Below are 17,040 nucleotides of genomic sequence, written 5' to 3' on the forward strand. Positions count from 1 at the left end.
ACATTTTCAAAGCCGTAAAACAGAGAGCATTGTAAGCACCTTTCCCAATCACTGACTTGCATTGAAGCCACAGTACCACCTCAGAAGGACACAGCAATGTGTGTTCGTCTGTTCAACCACCTCATGTTTTACATCTCACTGATTTTTGCTGGTTTTCTCCTCAACACAAGAGAGGAAAGTAAAGTCTTGTGGAGAATGCGGGCGTCGATCCCGCTGCCTCTCGCATGCTAAGCGAGCGCTCTACCATTTGAGCTAATTCCCCCTTGCAGGGTATTTATACATTTCAATAGAACGGAAGTTCCCAAAAACCTGAAGTCACTCAAAAACACAGCTGAATCCACACAGTACCACCTCAGAAGGACACCACAATGTGTGTTTAACCACCTCATGTTTTACATCTCACTGATTTTCTCCTCAACACAAGAGAGGAAAGTAAAGTCTTGTGGAGAATGCGGGCGTCGATCCAGCTGCCTCTCGCATGCTAAGCGAGCGCTCTACCATTTGAGCTAATTCCCCCTTGCAGGCTTCTTCCACATTCCAATAGAACGGAAGTCTCCAAAAACCTGAGGTCACTCAAAAGCATAGCTGAATCCACATCTAGGTGGACAGCATGAAGAGAAGTGCCCTTGCCTGCACACTGCCTCTTCCTCGGTAGCCAGACTGCTGTCTTGTGGCTGAGGCAAACTTTTTCAGACTTGGGGATGAAGGCGGGGAGACTAAATTGTTGCGGAGAAAGAAGGCAGCAAACCTGCCACCTCTCGCAGCCCACGCTGGGGGGTCACTATCACTGGCACTCACCAACGACGAGGTGGCCGAGTGGTTAAGGCGATGGACTGCTAATCCATTGTGCTCTGCACGCGTGGGTTCGAATCCCATCCTCGTCGTACGCAGGTTGGCTTTAACCTGCCGGCTAGGAAAGGTGGCCACGCTCACAAGATGGTTCCTCATCCTGCAGCATACCAAAGCTGATTTTGAACAATAGAACAACAATGAGGGACGCTTCCCTGCAATTGGTGGACGTGAATCAGACCACTCTGGAGCAGTGGCGCAACCACTGGATGAAGAGGCCAGATGACAGGGAAACAACTTACGGAGGTTTTATGGTCAGCGCTGACACTGTTGATTGGAAATGGAAAGACACATTTTCAAAGCCGTAAAACAGAGAGCATTGTAAGCACCTTTCCCAATCACTGGCTTGCATTGAAGCCACAGTACCACCTCAGAAGGACACAGCAATGTGTGTTCGTCTGTTCAACCACCTCATGTTTGACATCTCACTGATTTTTGCTGGTTTTCTCCTCAACACAAGAGAGGAAAGTAAAGTCTTGTGGAGAATGCGGGCGTCGATCCCGCTGCCTCTCGCATGCTAAGCGAGCGCTCTACCATTTGAGCTAATTCCCCCTCTCAGGCTTCTTACACATTTCAATAGAATGGAAGTCTCCAAAAACCTGAGGTCACTCAAAAGCATAGCTGAATCCACATCTAGGTGGACAGCATGAAGAGAAGTGCCCTTGCCTGCACACTGCCTCTTCCTCGGTAGCCAGACTGCTGTCTTGTGGCTGAGGCAAACTTTTTCAGACTTGGGGATGAAGGCGGGGAGACTAAATTGTTGCGGAGAAAGAGGGCAGCAAACCTGCCACCTCTCGCAGCCCACGCTGGGGGGTCACTATCACTAGCACTCACCAACGACGAGGTGGCCGAGTGGTTAAGGCGATGGACTGCTAATCCATTGTGCTCTGCACGCGTGGGTTCGAATCCCATCCTCGTCGTACGCAGGTTGGCTTTAACCGGCCGGCTAGGAAAGGTGGCCACGCTCACAAGATGGTTCCTCATCCTGCAGCATACCAAAGCTGATTTTGAACAATAGAACAACAATGAGGGACGCTTCCCTGCAATTGGTGGACGTGAATCAGACCACTCTGGAGCAGTGGCGCAACCACTGGATGAAGAGGCCAGATGACAGGGAAACAACTTACGGAGGTTTTATGGTCAGCGCTGACACTGTTGATTGGAAATGGAAAGACACATTTTCAAAGCCGTAAAACAGAGAGCATTGTAAGCACCTTTCCCAATCACTGACTTGCATTGAAGCCACAGTACCACCTCAGAAGGACACAGCAATGTGTGTTCGTCTGTTCAACCACCTCATGTTTTACATCTCACTGATTTTTGCTGGTTTTCTCCTCAACACAAGAGAGGAAAGTAAAGTCTTGTGGAGAATGCGGGCGTCGATCCCGCTGCCTCTCGCATGCTAAGCGAGCGCTCTACCATTTGAGCTAATTCCCCCTTGCAGGGTATTTATACATTTCAATAGAACGGAAGTTCCCAAAAACCTGAAGTCACTCAAAAACACAGCTGAATCCACACAGTACCACCTCAGAAGGACACCACAATGTGTGTTTAACCACCTCATGTTTTACATCTCACTGATTTTCTCCTCAACACAAGAGAGGAAAGTAAAGTCTTGTGGAAAATGCGGGCATTCTAAGCATGCTAAGCGAGCGCTCTACCATTTGAGCTAATTCCCCCTTGCATCGTGTAAATCCATGTTTGCATCTCCCCAAGCTAGCATCCTCCATTACAACCCTCTTCGGAATGACAAGATCAGTTTTTGCATGAGAAATGCTCCCTTGGTAACTGAGGTACTGTCACATCTACGGAGAAAAAAAACAAAACCTATGACTTGTTTCTTCTTATACATTTCAACAGAGCCAAAGTTTGCAAAAACCTGAGGTCACTCAAAAACAGAGAATAAATGGATTAAATAAAGGAAGATAATAGGGTAAGATAGGAAGAGGGAGGGATATTGGAAATTAAAGAGGGATAAAGTAAGTACAGAAACTCACCGTTCTTGAACATGCCAATGGCCTTGATCTCCCAGGTGGTGAGAGTGTCTGGTAGAGGCCTAATGGCAGACATCCGGCCTGGACTAAAAACATTAGAAATACAAAAAACATAAGAAAAGTCTCATCCTAAGTGTTGAAAGGGCTGGAAATTGAATAGTTTAGAAATACATTCATAAGCGTTACCTCCAACCTGTGTCCTTGCAAAGTTCTTTGAACTTTGAGTTTCCTCAATTTGTATGATACAAAGCTGGTTTAAAAGTATGCATTTTATTTCATTGTCCTCTGTTTAGTTGGCCAAATGATGTGCCGATTGACTTTTACACTGTGTTCTTTATCATTAGGCTTTAGTTTGTATTGTTATCCTTTCAAGCTGTTTTCTTTGCTGAGTCAGTTTGATATCCTGGGTACAAGCACATATTGTAGACCCATCTGCCTGCTTCTCTCTCTCTCTCTCTCTCTCTGCATTATTGCTTTTCCAACAATTAGTGGCAGTGCAGTCAGTGACTGGATGAGCTCCGTGCTAGTTTGGGCATCTTGACGTAGTAGCTAACAACACAAGGACAGGACTTAAAGTAATATTACTGTTCTCAAAGTATACATGTCTGTAACAGATGACATTCCTACCACACTATCACATTAAAAAAGAAAGCAGAGCACTTTTACTTCTGCAGATATGCTGCAGTCTCCACTTACACAGACACATCATATTGTTGGAAACACATCGTCAAAAAAAGTCATTGTTTCAGTTTGGTATGTCGTGCTTGCCATGTAGTTTATTCTTACACCATGAGTTGTGTTTTTCAAGCAGTTTTTAGACAGCCATAAATATATTTTAAAAATTTAAATACTCTCAACTATTTAGTGCAAGACACTAAGTCAGAGATGTATAAAGAGACCTGGATACAGCATTGGAGGCTCCATTAATTCCTATGAAAGTTGCTCAGTGACACATGAAGTCAAAAATTTTTGAGCGGTCTACCAAGCTAGCCCTCCGCTATAATGAATGGGAATAAAATTATTTAATTTTTGGTTCTTCTAGACTTCCCAAATGTTCTCTCTTTTGTGGATGCCAATGTCACAAATCAGAATATGGATCAAGGAGTTAAGCTTTTCATCCGAACAAACAAACAGAGATTCTTGGTGTGTTTTATTTGTGTCACCTGACGCGTTGCACCTCCCACATCCAGCTCTCCGGGAAGTAGCTCCGCACCAGAGAAGGAGCCATGTCGAAGTCTGCACCCAGTTCTGCAAACACACACGCACACCAGGCTCTGCTATAATTGCTATAAAGCCTCATTCAGATGGGATTAATGGGAAGAGTCATTGAAAAAAAGACACTTCATAACTTGCCTGAGAATCATGTTTTAGGTTTTCTTCAGTATCAAAGTAACCCAGTCAATTTTGTCTATACACACATGGATACACTGCAAACAGGAGCTGCTATAAGAAGAATTCAGTGTATTTTAAAGGTGCTAATTTCTTAAAATATAAGCAAATATGGGCTAAAAAATGTGGCTGAAAATAGAATAGCAGAACCTTAGCAAAAAAATATGAAAACCCTTTTCAAAAGCCAAATTTCACGCCGAGTTGATACAAGCTTAAGTAATAAAGTAAAAGGAAAAGACCAGCCAGTACACAGAAAAAAAACAGCAGGCCATAGTGGCTGTAATCAGGTTGAAAAATGACCCACATACAAGCTTTGGGCCGGATTAAAAGCCAGTCCCAGTGGGGCTTTAAACCCAGCTGAGTATAAGTTAAATCTTAACAAGGGTTGAGCTGAGCCCTGCTAATGTTAGCATAATCACAGTAGCACCTAGCATAGCTAACAAAATTGACAGCCCCACCTTCAGGTTTTCAACATCTCTGCATTTTGGCGACCCCTAATGACCACAACAGGTAGTGGATTTCATGAAACTGTTAAGGACTTATGTGACTGTCTGTCTGTCAGTCTGTCTGTGACTGTGTGATGGGGTGTGATGCGATAAGTCCACACTGACCATGGCGTCCCAGGACAAGGTTGTGGTCCTGGTCCAGGTGCTGCTGGATGAACTCACAGCAGGCCTTGAAAATCTCTCTGCAGGGAGGGTTTTTACGGACGATCTGGTGGGCAAAGTCATGGCAGCTCATACTCTTTGGGATGTATCTCATTCCATTTTCACAGCATATCTTCTTTGGACCGTAACTCTTCGCTGGACACAGACAAAGACACTCTGTTATCTCCCTGTTTTCTGCTGTTACTATTACCTTTTGTTTATAAAGGATGTAATGTCACAGGGCCAATGTGGGTAATACAAAACTAATGAGCAGAGAGATCCAAACGGTGAAGAACAAAGTTAAAGACATAGTGATGGCTAAAATAATGAAGGGTTCAATCTGAAACATCAAATTAAGTCTAAGCCAGAATAAAAAACAATATTTCTGGGAATAAATTACATTTGGAAAAGTGGGGGTTGCATTAAAGGACCAGATATACAGAGTACCAGTGTAACATTGGCTCCGACAGAGAGTGTTGCATTGTGGGTTGCCACTATCTGTAATATGAAGAAGCGAGAGAGAAGCATGCAGGTGGTTCTGTTCCTGTAAAACTGAGCGTGCAGAATGAGGCTGAAGCATTCATGTCTGGTATTAGAAAAATAATGTGTTTCTGAACGTTAAACCACGTGAAACTGTTCTAGTAGGACCTCCGAATACCTGTATGAACTTCAAAATGAGCAGAATATGGGACCTTTGAATTGATCAGTCACACTGGCTTCATTTGAAGTGATTGGGAGATGGAGAATATTTGCAGGTGAGCTGACAGGTGAAGTCGTACCTTTCTTTGCCTTCTCCTCATCAGTTAGGGCTCTCTTTGGACGCACTGCTGCCGTGCACGCTGCATCTGCACACAGACACAGTGATTTAAACACAAAACAGCAATTTATCACAAAACCACCCAGTTTGTGGTCATTGATTGATTGATTGGCTTACTGCTGGTTGCTGGTTGGGCGTTGGCATTTGTGATGAAGGTGAGGCCGGCCAATCGGAACACGTCTGCGCTGTCTTTGCCGCCGCCTCCACCACATCCCTGGTCACTTCGCTCAATGTGGCGTAGAACCTGCAGGCCATCGTACATCCCGTTACGGTTGCACGTCAAATGCAATTTCCAAATAGTGTTTGTATCTTAGGTATCTGCGTTACCATGGTAACGGGGTCCCTGTAGTTGGGTCGTAGTGTGAAGACGGCGGTGTCCACAGCAGAAAGAGCAACCAGACCCTCCTGATTAGTCTGGATGTCCAGTCGGAGTTTTTCCTTCGGTTTGTAATCCCGTTTACGATGTGACAGCTCAGTCTGAGGCAGACACACACACACACACACACACACACACACACATTCAATGAAAAACATACTTTTTACAGTGATCATTTGCAAAATGTGCACTACAAACAACACGACATAACAAATGTAAATATATTTACCGTGAGAATATAACTTATCATGAACAATACATTCATGTTGATATCAACATGAGAAATCTGATGCTGAAATATAAATCTGGTATCTATGACGGGACTCTCATTAACCTCCATTAAGTGCAGCCACAAGTGGCAGCACTTAACACACTGCTGCTGAGGAGGACTTCAGTGCTGGGCAGAAGATGTATTCCGCCATCTTTGATGTTATCTTTGGTTCATCTTGGGCTGTGGTTGAATAGTCAAAAAGTTACATCCGTGTGTCTTTTCTTCAACACTTTTCTGTGCCCTTGATGGAAAACATCATGATATCGATGTGAAGGAGAATTTAAAGGGATTGAGACAATCTCACTGCACTTACACAAGGCTATGTAATAATGACATGGCAGATGTTATTGATGTGGGTCAGCCAGATGCGCATCGCTCTAATTGTGGCTCCTGCAAGGAATTGTTGGACGTCATTATTTCCTTTTTTCCATAAATGGATGCTGAAGCACCTTTCCTTTGCATTTAGAGAATCCAACCAGCTGTTATCATGGCTTCTGCTCAGACGTTTCTCACACCTTCACACCTGGTTGACATCCTTTCTTTCCACTTCACAGATCCTTAATAAGATCACCTCCCTACCGGTGAGTTCATATGGAACAAATCTTACGAGCCATTCAATGTTTGGAGGCAATGGCATCGGACCATGACACATAACAGGGTGGCCCTAGATCAGGGATATGAATAAAATGTGAGTAAACTTAAAAACGTGGTTATTTAGCAAGAATTAGTATAAATCAAAAGAGTGAAATAAAGAAGTTCTGTCTGAGTTGAGGAATGTCTTGGCTGCCGCTGGCCCTGCTGTCTGTATGTGTGCAGTATCTCATTCTACCTGGAGTCCGTTGACACACTTGTCTCTCACGTCCAGCCAGACGGAGTCGGCCACCAGCTCAGATGTCCCTTCTCCGAACAGGATGTAGTAGACCAGCAGCCTGATGGACGGGGCCATGGAGGACGTCACCTGGAAGCTCAGAGTTTGTTTGTTATCTGAGCCGGAGACGAACTTCTGACTGCCGAAGTCCACCACCGTCCCTTTGGAGAGAATCTGAGGAAACGCACATGGGAGGCACAGTGTCATCAGTAACTATGGAAACAGGACAAACTCCATTGACATGCACCACCAGCTCTGTTTTCCCACCATGTAGCTGAGCGCTTTCACAGGCACGTAGGAGGGCGTGGCCGAGTACACCTTGATGCTGGCGAATCTCCCAACCTCCAGGCCGTGGCTGGGCAGCGGGGGGTCGATGTAGAGGTAACGCTGGTTTGGGGAATGATAGGCCACCGCCTCCAGACTCAGACTGGCCTGACTGGCTGCTGGGAGGGTGAGGTCTGCCGTCTCAAACTGTGTAAACAACAGGAAGAAGGCAAGTAAACAACAACATATAACAGGAAGAAGACAAGTAAACAACAATGAGTACAACAGCAAGAAAACGAGACAGAGGACAAGTACACAACAAGTAAACAACAGGAAGAAGGCAGGTAAACAACAAGTACAACAATAAGTAAAGTACAACACATAAACACCATGTAAACCGTTAAAAAAAACACCATGCAAACAACGTGTAAATAACAATAACACCAATAAGTATGACGAGAATGAGGATGGTGACTACAAAAACAAGATGAGAGCAGAAACACCAATAAAACAGTAAATCTTCCTCCTCCTCCTCCTCCTCCTCCTCCTCACCTTCAGTGCCACCTTAATTCCTTCTCTCGGCGTGTTGCAGATGAAGACAGCGAGGCCGTCTGATTGGCTGTTGGCGCTGTCAGGACAGGGGACTTCCTCGTTCTCCTTCCCCTGTATGAAAAGTTGCCGCTCCACCAGACGGACCGGAACCCGGTTCACCGGTTTGTCCAGGTGATCCTTCACCAACACCTGCAGCGACATCATAAAACTACTGAGTAATTTTGGGGCCCAAAGTTTACACTTGACCTTGGAAACAGCAGCTGATCCGACGGTCTCACCCAAAGGTCCATTTAGCAGCTGTTCTGGAAGCTTTGACTGCATCACAAAATCTTCTTCCATGTTGCCTCAAAAGCTTCGATTATAGGGTGTTTATTTTAATTCAGTCCAAACTTTTATTTGATTTTCCAGTCGGTAATTTGCTTCCATAGCTGAGAGTCGCTAATGATGCAACAGACCACACTGATAAACACCTCGCAGGATCTGAAGTCAATAGGTTGTTGACGTAATTTTCATTTTGGTGAATATTCTCAAAATCTGTGTGTAAGATTTTCTGCCATTAAGCCATGAAGGAAATAGAAATGGAAATGTAATGATACATCAGTGCTAACCTGTTCCTGAGTTTCGCCATTTGTTCTGGTTGCAAAGAAAAGTTCATTACTTCTGTTAAATCTGAGATTTTCCTTCATTTGCATATTTTCTGACTCACTGCAAGGAACTAAAAGAGCAAGAGTGTGGTCTGATTGTGCCTCGTCCTGCTCTTATAGAGAACAAACATGCAGATCCTGATGCCTGATGTGGCTGGTGTCTCTTCGGCCTGTGAGCAACCATTCTGCAGCTCTTCCACAAACAAATTTGGCTTCACAAACTGTTCTTATAAGTGCAGTTAATAAACTACAGTTGCAGTTAAAAACCGCTTCTGTTCACAATCTTGCACGTGAACTCGTGGATCTTAGTGCTACATTTTGTTCAGGTGTGTTCACACCAGACTAAAAAGCAAATGAGCACAGGTGAAGATGTGTCTGTAAAACAAAACATTTGCGTTCATCCCAAAACTGTATGAGCCCACGTCATGAACGCACAGAGAGATGATGTGTAGGAAAATTATGTATCTTTGAAAAATTTGACACACAAACATGATCCACGGCCACAGTGTTGGTGTGTGTTGTCAGCTACAGTTACATATATGTGTAATTCATGGCACAATTCAAATAGGATCAAAAGATTAATTGTTCCTCACCGTTGACTACTATACATATTTTTTCTGGAATAAGGTCCCATGGCGCCCACCAGAAGTGGAGGGACTTTGCCTCCCTGTTTAGCTAAAGCTAATTAGCAACTTTTCATCTTTACACCTGGTTTGGCTGTGTGAGTGTGACGCCCTGACACACACCTGGACGTTATAAGGAAGTCCAGGTTTGATGAAGGGGGGCGTGGACACCAGACTCAGGCTGTAAGGTGATTTGACGAACTTCACCGCGGCAAACTCCGCCTCCTGACTGATACCACCTGAGAGACAGAGAGGAGGGGTGAGGAAACCTGCGGCCATGTATTCCTGAAGTAAACTGACACCATGTGACAAAGTAAATCTTTAAATCTCAGGTTTAAGACTTGGATTAAGCTCAGGGTAAGTGTTGGGGACATGTTCGTACCCATGTCCTCCTGCAGCAGCACAGTGATGTACAAGTACTTCCCCACCAGACTGTTGAGGTCTTTCAGTCCGTTGTGTTTGGACAGGACCTTCTCCATGTTAACGGTCACGTCCACTTCACCTGTCAGGGACAACTGAAGCACACAGAAAATACTAACGCACGCTGTATGTGTACGTGCTGTTTATAACAGTGGCACCCAAAACTGGGTGTTAAATCTCAATATATTTATTTTTTAATAATGACCGAAATCTGTCCGAAGCATCAGCGTCAGATATTGAGAGTCTTTGATCAGATATTTCCAGATACAAGTCGGGAAACTTTAGTTATTTATGTTCCTCACTCTCTCTCTGGAAAAGGAGCTGGGGATGAGAACAGGATTGTTCTTCCCGCTAACGTAGCCGTAGCGCAGAAACACTTCGCCATCAGCCACCGGAGCACCGTGGAGATACCTGAGACAAACACACGTGTGGTCAAATTGACAATTAAGTGTGCTTTTTATTATAATCTTTTGTGGGCTGGACATGGCGTCAGCATGTTTATTCACCTGGCAGAGACCTTGAAGTTGAAGCTGTTGAAACTTCCATAGCTGATGTAGTTCGCTTCTGGCTCCACGAGGATGGAGATACTGGGAAGAACTGACACGAAACAGTTAATGATTTTAACTCTACGGTTCATATGATACGAACCACCAATGTGGCTCAGACCATATCTGATGGAATAGATGAAGTAGGTTTTCTTGTGGTGTTACCATATTCTTTAACTTCAAAGTCCGTTTTCGCTGTTGTGGTGAAGTCGTCAGAGTAGGATGCTTCGATGGACCAAATCCCCAACCTGGAATCACAATAACAACATTTCAAACAGCCTGTATTAACTTTAAAGGCATTAAAAAACAAATAGCCTGAAACCGCATTAATAACATTATAAACAGAATCACTCTAATAACATTCCCAACAGCCTAGAGTCACATTAATAACATTAATGGCATTAATGGGCAGCCTGGAATCACAATAATAACATTAGAAACAGCCTGGAATCACATTAATAACATTATGAACAGCCTGGAATCACATTAATAACATTAGAAACAGCCTGGAATCACAATAATAACATTAGAAACAGCCTGGAATCACATTAATAACATTAGAAACAGTCTGGAATCACATTAATAACATTAGAAACAGCCTAGAGTCACATTAATAACATTATGAACAGCCTAGAGTCACATTAATAACATTATGAACAGCCTGGAATCACATTAATAACATTATGAACAGCCTGGAATCACATTAATAACATTAGAAACAGCCTGGAATCACATTAATAACATTAGAAACAGCCTGGAATCACATTAATAACATTATGAACAGCCTAGAGTCACATTAATAACATTAATCGCATTAAGGAGTAGCCTGGAATCACATTAACAATTTTACAAACACCCCTGAATCAACCATACTAACGTGACAGGCAGCCTGGAATCAGAATGTGTGCAGATAAAATATCTCAGTCGAGGAAAGTTTGGTTTTCAGTTCTCTCACTTTGGCTTAATGGGGATCTTGAAGGGGTTTTGCATTGATGGGATTCCGTTGTTGACATCAATCATCTCCACGGTGTCCACTGTCATCTGATCTGGGTCCTGTGGACGACAAAAGTCACTGACCTGGGATCGCGCTGACATGAAAAAACATTCAGCCTGTAGAAACATGCTGCGACGTGCCGCTGCAGCCTGGCGCTCCTGCAGGTAGTTACACTCACCTTGAAGGTCAGGAAGACACTGCGATTGGCTGGCCTCAGCTCCTGGTTCAGAGAAAATGCCCTCACTTTAACTGGACACACACACACACACACACACACACACACACACACACACATGGGTAAACGGGTGAACATATACAGTGGTTGAATATAACCAAGTTAATGTACCTAAGTCCTCTACATAAATATAATTTTGAGGTGCTTGCTTTAGTTGAGCTACTTTCACGTTACTTCCTACTTCATTTATCTGACAGCTTTAGTGAACAGTTATTCTAAAGGTCCCATATTGTGCAAAATACACTTTTTAATGTCTTTTGAACGTGAAAATGTGTCCCCTGGTGTGTCTAGACACCCTCAAACTATGAGAAAAGACCGTCCTCTCTCTGTTTCTTCTGCTCCATCCTCATTTAGATTTGTCTCCCTTTATGATGTCATAAGGGGATCTGTTGCTCATGTGACCCCCTGCAAAGTTCTTATAAGTTCTTCTCACATGGTTTAATTTAAATAACTGTTTCAGGGCCAAAGAGTTCAAACGCTCATATACTTCACAACAGTTAACAACAGTCTAAAAATTAGAGAAATGTCCAAAAAACTTGTTTGTTTTTATGCTTTCCTTCCCCATTAATCATCCTAAAACCCTTCATTTTATTAATTTCTTATTTCAACTTGACACGTGATCAGTCTGAGGCTGCAACTAACAACTGTTTTCATTACAGACACATTTGCAGATTATTTCTCACTTAATCTGGTACTTAATCAGGTCAGAAAGTAGTACAAATCTTTCTGGAAGTAGAATAGATGATGAAATTTCTGTTGATCTGTCTGTGATTTTATGATGTGACACCGTAGAGTTGAGTCTAAGTTTGTGACTTAGTGAGTTCCCGAACACGCAAACACTATTAAACAGTGTGCAATGCATTGTGGGACACCGAGGATCAGTTATGATATATGCAGTCAGGAGCTGTGGACTTTCAAGACACACTCTCACCGCTCTGATACGGGGTGTACAGCGGTTTGTCAGTCTGGATGAACAGGAAGCCGTTGGTGCGGCTGACAGGGACAGACAGGTGCTGGTTGATCTCTGTTGATTGGATGTGGAGGATCACATGACTCACACTCTTATCCACCTGACCTGGGAGCAGCTAGAGAGAGAAACAGAAACGGAAGCGACATCCCGGTTAAATTCTCACCCTAAGATGAGTTTTGATAGATCACAGTTTTCCAGCTCTGTGTGTGTGTTCTGTCAGACCGACCCGGACTTTGGCGGCGCCCTGGTGGTGGTTTGCGGTGTTGAGGGTCACGACATCCTGAGCCAGAATCACATGACTGGGAGCCATGGAGGTCTTCAGGAATACATGGACAATCACTTCCTGGTTAAAACCAAACAACTGCAGCAACACCGTCTCCACAGCATCCAGGCGCAGAGAGAGAGGAGCTGTTATCAGATACCTGAGAGAGGAGGAGACACGGAATCCTTTAATGTGTCCAACACTTTATGACCAAACACCTGCAGGTAGTCTTCCTCAGTTATCCTCTTCCTCTCCTTTGTAAGCACGTTGCTACTTGCAGCTGAAACCCTCGGCAGGAATGTGTAAATTGCATCTTTGTGCACGAGATGCAAACAAAATAAGAACCTGCTTTTAAAAATATGGCTCGATACGACTAGTGTCCGAAAAGTGCCTTAAACATGCAAACTGTGGGTGAGTTTAGGTGTTAAAGTAAAGAGTTGTGAAGTGTGAGGGAGCTGCAGGTTACGTAAGGTTATGTAAGAAGAAGATACTGGATCCTCTTGTCCATGTCAGAGGCATCACAGCAAAACTAGCACAGTAAAGGAGGCGACAACGTGACCTTTCCTCTTTTTGCCTGCGAGTAAATGTGGTGGAAATTCTACAGTTGAATGTCCTTGGTGAGATATGAGTGAAATAAGATGTTCAACGACAAAGTTGCCTTTTTAATTTCATCAAAGAATCAACTGGAAAATATAAAAGTCTCAGCTGAGAGGACAGACTTCCCACATCAGCTAGTGCTGCAGGAAGCTGTGTCCAAACTACAGTCAGTGTCTGCAGTCAGATATTTCTCATACACTCAAGGTCGCATTACGGTGCCAATTAAAACAGAGTGCATGTTTGTTCCACAGGCAGACGAACAGCTGTGCTCAGTGCCAAAAATCATGGTTTAAATAGGTTTATATATGTGCAATAGACTACTACTATTTATTACTGCCTTTTTACAATTTGAAGTTTCTCCATTCTACGCACCTTGCACATTGTTTTTAATGCACTGTTTTTGTCTGTTTGCTTGTTTGTCTGTCTGTTATTTATTTATTATTACTGACTCAGGGACATGCACAATGAATTCCAATGTACCTGTTTTTAAACTGGTTTTAAGCTTGTACAAATGGCAATAAAATTCTATTCTATTCTTTTTACAACAGGTAGTAAAGGTAGAGCATAAAAAATAATGTGTTGTTGATTTACATTACAGTAAAGACCTCAGACCATCAGACTTTTGATGTGAGAGTGAAAGTGAAGTCACTGTTTAAGAGTCTTAAACCTGCATTTTGCATTCAAACCACTGGCTCCAAACCATAGATTGTATATAGGAAGTGGACGTTGTCACTGTGATGTCACTGGATGGTTTGTGGACCGTTGTTTTGAAGCCTCGAGTGTAGGCTTTATGAGTGTCGCCATCTTGGTTTTTTGGAGCCAGAACATTCATTCCACTAAGGCGTCTGATTGGTTAGTCACAATGTAGTCCCGCCCTAAAGCCTCCCCTGCTTTATCGTCTATTTTCCTCTAAACAGGACCATAATTTACTAAATGAACAACATGCTTTTTTGAAGAGGACTTGAAACTAGCGACTGAGACCATAAACTCGTTAGCAAGGCTAATTTTCTCATAGACTTCCATTAAATCAGACATCTCTCTGCAACCAGCAGAGTCGCCCCCTGCAGGACATGAAAGTTTAAGGCTCTTCAGCGTTGACCTCACTTTTCAGACCCGGAAGCTTTGTCCACTTCTTCATACAGTCTATCTTACAGAAGTCTGATTGGATGGAAGTCTATGTATGTATGAAATGAGCTGACTTCTCACTTGATTTATCAGCTCAGTAAACATTTTCCTGATGAGTTTCTGGTCTCAGTCGCTAGTTTACAGTCTTCTTCAACACAGCAGGATGTTCATTTAGTAAATTATGGTCCCATTTAAAGGAAGATAGACGATAAAGTAGGGGAGGCTTTAAGGCGGGACAAGCTCGTTTAGAAAGGACTTTGATTAATCCACATGTGCCAGATTGGCTATCATCTATTTATTGTGTCAAAATTGCCCTTGTAAGTCACTTTTTGTTCTTCATTCAGCAAAAAGTGCCCTACAAATACAATTTACTTACTTACATGTAACTAACCAGTGAAAGGTGGGGCAAAAAAAAAACCATGTGTCACTTTTGGCTGCAAAGTCAAGATGGCGATTTTGAAAAATGCCAAACTTGGGGCTTCAAAACAGCAGTGCACAAACCAATGGGTGACGTAATGTTGGCTACACTTTTTTTTTATACAGTCTGTGTGTGTATAGCATTGGTGTGTTGGAGGTGGAGGAAGTGTCCCTGTCTGGTTTTCCCTCCTCGATGTTCACAGAGTCTGAGCCCCCCACCAACAAACAGACGCTGGATAAAGATGGAGCAGCGTGGAGCCCAGAGCCCGACTGTTTATTAACCTCCACTCAGCTGCACCACTTGGTTTGATGTTATGGCGTCTACACGTGAAAGAGTTAGAGATGGAAAAAAGTTGACTTACGATCTGGACTCGTCGGCCACTGTCCTCCAACAGAGACAACACAGACACATCAGGACGACACACACCTTCATCCTGAGGGTGAGGAGGAAACACACACACACACACACACAGACTCTGAGCTCTGGAAGCACACCACTGACAGAGAAAACTGCCTGAACAGTTGACAGACAGTGAGTTTTTATTAGTTATTGGTCAACTCAGCTATTGGCAAATACCTGTGAGTCATCAGACAGCAGGACAGAGTGGGAACATCTTCTGTGTGTGTGTGTGTGTGTGTCCCAAAGGTGAGTTTACTCAGCCTGTGTTTTCTGATCTTACCCAACCATGTTGACTCTGAGCTTTCCAGTTATCAGCTCATCAGTCGGTCATCAAAACAGTAGTTTTCTCTTTGCTCTGCAGTAATAGCATAAATATATAGATATATATATATATAAATATCAGGACAGAACATGTCTGGGTCACCACAGATGGTACCGATCACTTGCTAAAGGGTTCATCTTCCCAAATACACTTAAAGCTTTAATAATTGATTTTTGGCCTCTAGGGGGCAGCAGAGCAGCGTAGAAAATAGTTGATGTTCACATGTTGTAAGTTGCACACACACGTTCTGTGATCTGACAATTCTAATTTTGTTTGCATGAATATTGATTATGAATATAAAGTCATTATTAAGGGAAGTCAACAGCTTTACATGTTTGCATTATTTGCATGAGTCAAAGCTAAATTGACGTGAAAAGATAATACAGTGTGTTCTTATTTGGTGTTTATTGCAGCTTTGAAATATTTCTATCAGCCTGTAAGTTATAAAAAACGTGAAATAATATTTTCATTTTAATGGTGTGTATGTGAAATACTACAGTATATGGGAAAAAGTACCATATACTGGCATGTACTGTGTTTGAACCTAGTACAAACATTAGTGAGAGAAAAGTCATGTTAGCCCCAAAATATAAAGTTAGAAAAACACATTTAGAACCTAGTAGTGCAATAATGATACCACAATTTAAAAATACTGTTACAAGCACAATTTTAAGTAAAGCATGTGAGAATTATTAGCAAAATATACTGAAGTATTAAAGTAAAAGTAAAAATGTCAGTGCATACAGTTTGTTAATTCATTCATTTTATATACTGTAGGGTGGCTATATTCTGTTTATAACCATACTTCTTTGTATTTTATGTCTAGTATAGGTTTTTAAAATCTTCGTTCACAAGATAATTAGTAACGAAAGTTACCAGGTAAATGTGGTGCAGTAAAAAATACGATACAGCAGAGTATTGCAGAGGTTAAAGGTGAAGTAATACTTTATTAGGAGTATATAGGCTCAAATACAATGTCCTTTATAGAAGTCAACATAGCATACTTCATATACCGATACATGTATCATATATGACCTTGTACATATACATATACAGAGATAAAGTGACAGCTGAATTATATTCTGGGCATAAAGCACATTTTCATGTTTATATTCACATTCTTTTCTTTAACAGTTTGAAGCTTATTTACATCACACAAAAAGAAAAAAGGCCAACAAACAGCCGTCAACCAAAGAGACTCATTGATTCTTAATTTCTATTCTCATTAATCTGGTTAATTAACAACATGTTTATACAGAAAGAAAGAGTCTGTGGGGGGAAAAATCCTGTAGAAACATTTACAAAGATTAGAAATTTACTAATATTTTCTAACAAGAGTCAACCTGCCTGAGACCCAATTTGGGCCTCAACCCACAGCTTAATAACAACAGACATAAACCAATAATAATAATTATAAAAATAATAATAATAACATATTTTAGATTTTAGGCGCTGCCTG

General features: G+C 42.4%; 1 protein-coding gene and 5 non-coding genes across 6 annotated transcripts in view; 2 read left to right on the forward strand and 4 right to left on the reverse strand.

The window, feature by feature from the left end:
* Window positions 1-15,292, reverse strand: part of c5 (complement component 5) — a 34,142-nt gene extending 18,850 nt beyond the window's left edge. Inside the window, exons 1-19 of the mRNA XM_070833458.1 lie at window positions 15,222-15,292; window positions 12,685-12,880; window positions 12,420-12,573; window positions 11,432-11,502; window positions 11,215-11,312; window positions 10,425-10,507; window positions 10,221-10,311; window positions 10,017-10,125; window positions 9,677-9,809; window positions 9,418-9,533; window positions 8,028-8,216; window positions 7,479-7,682; window positions 7,173-7,385; window positions 6,024-6,173; window positions 5,814-5,940; window positions 5,659-5,724; window positions 4,844-5,035; window positions 4,007-4,091; window positions 2,847-2,929 (exon numbers count right to left, since the gene is read on the reverse strand). Of these exons, the coding sequence (XP_070689559.1) occupies window positions 2,847-2,929; window positions 4,007-4,091; window positions 4,844-5,035; window positions 5,659-5,724; window positions 5,814-5,940; window positions 6,024-6,173; window positions 7,173-7,385; window positions 7,479-7,682; window positions 8,028-8,216; window positions 9,418-9,533; window positions 9,677-9,809; window positions 10,017-10,125; window positions 10,221-10,311; window positions 10,425-10,507; window positions 11,215-11,312; window positions 11,432-11,502; window positions 12,420-12,573; window positions 12,685-12,880; window positions 15,222-15,292 (2,431 nt within the window). The remainder of the gene's footprint in view (window positions 1-2,846; window positions 2,930-4,006; window positions 4,092-4,843; window positions 5,036-5,658; window positions 5,725-5,813; window positions 5,941-6,023; window positions 6,174-7,172; window positions 7,386-7,478; window positions 7,683-8,027; window positions 8,217-9,417; window positions 9,534-9,676; window positions 9,810-10,016; window positions 10,126-10,220; window positions 10,312-10,424; window positions 10,508-11,214; window positions 11,313-11,431; window positions 11,503-12,419; window positions 12,574-12,684; window positions 12,881-15,221) is intronic.
* trnaa-agc (transfer RNA alanine (anticodon AGC)) lies at window positions 190-262 on the reverse strand. Its single transcript has one exon. It is a non-coding gene; the product is annotated as a tRNA-Ala (tRNA).
* On the forward strand, window positions 803-884 carry trnas-gcu (transfer RNA serine (anticodon GCU)). Its single transcript has one exon. It is a non-coding gene; the product is annotated as a tRNA-Ser (tRNA).
* trnaa-agc (transfer RNA alanine (anticodon AGC)) lies at window positions 1,329-1,401 on the reverse strand. The gene has a single exon. It is a non-coding gene; the product is annotated as a tRNA-Ala (tRNA).
* On the forward strand, window positions 1,688-1,769 carry trnas-gcu (transfer RNA serine (anticodon GCU)). The gene has a single exon. It is a non-coding gene; the product is annotated as a tRNA-Ser (tRNA).
* trnaa-agc (transfer RNA alanine (anticodon AGC)) lies at window positions 2,214-2,286 on the reverse strand. The gene has a single exon. It is a non-coding gene; the product is annotated as a tRNA-Ala (tRNA).
* Window positions 15,293-17,040: the final 1,748 nt, after the last annotated feature.

The sequence above is a fragment of the Pempheris klunzingeri genome, chromosome 7 (genome assembly GCF_042242105.1).
Source record: "Pempheris klunzingeri isolate RE-2024b chromosome 7, fPemKlu1.hap1, whole genome shotgun sequence".
NCBI classification, from domain to species: Eukaryota; Metazoa; Chordata; class Actinopteri; order Acropomatiformes; family Pempheridae; genus Pempheris; species Pempheris klunzingeri.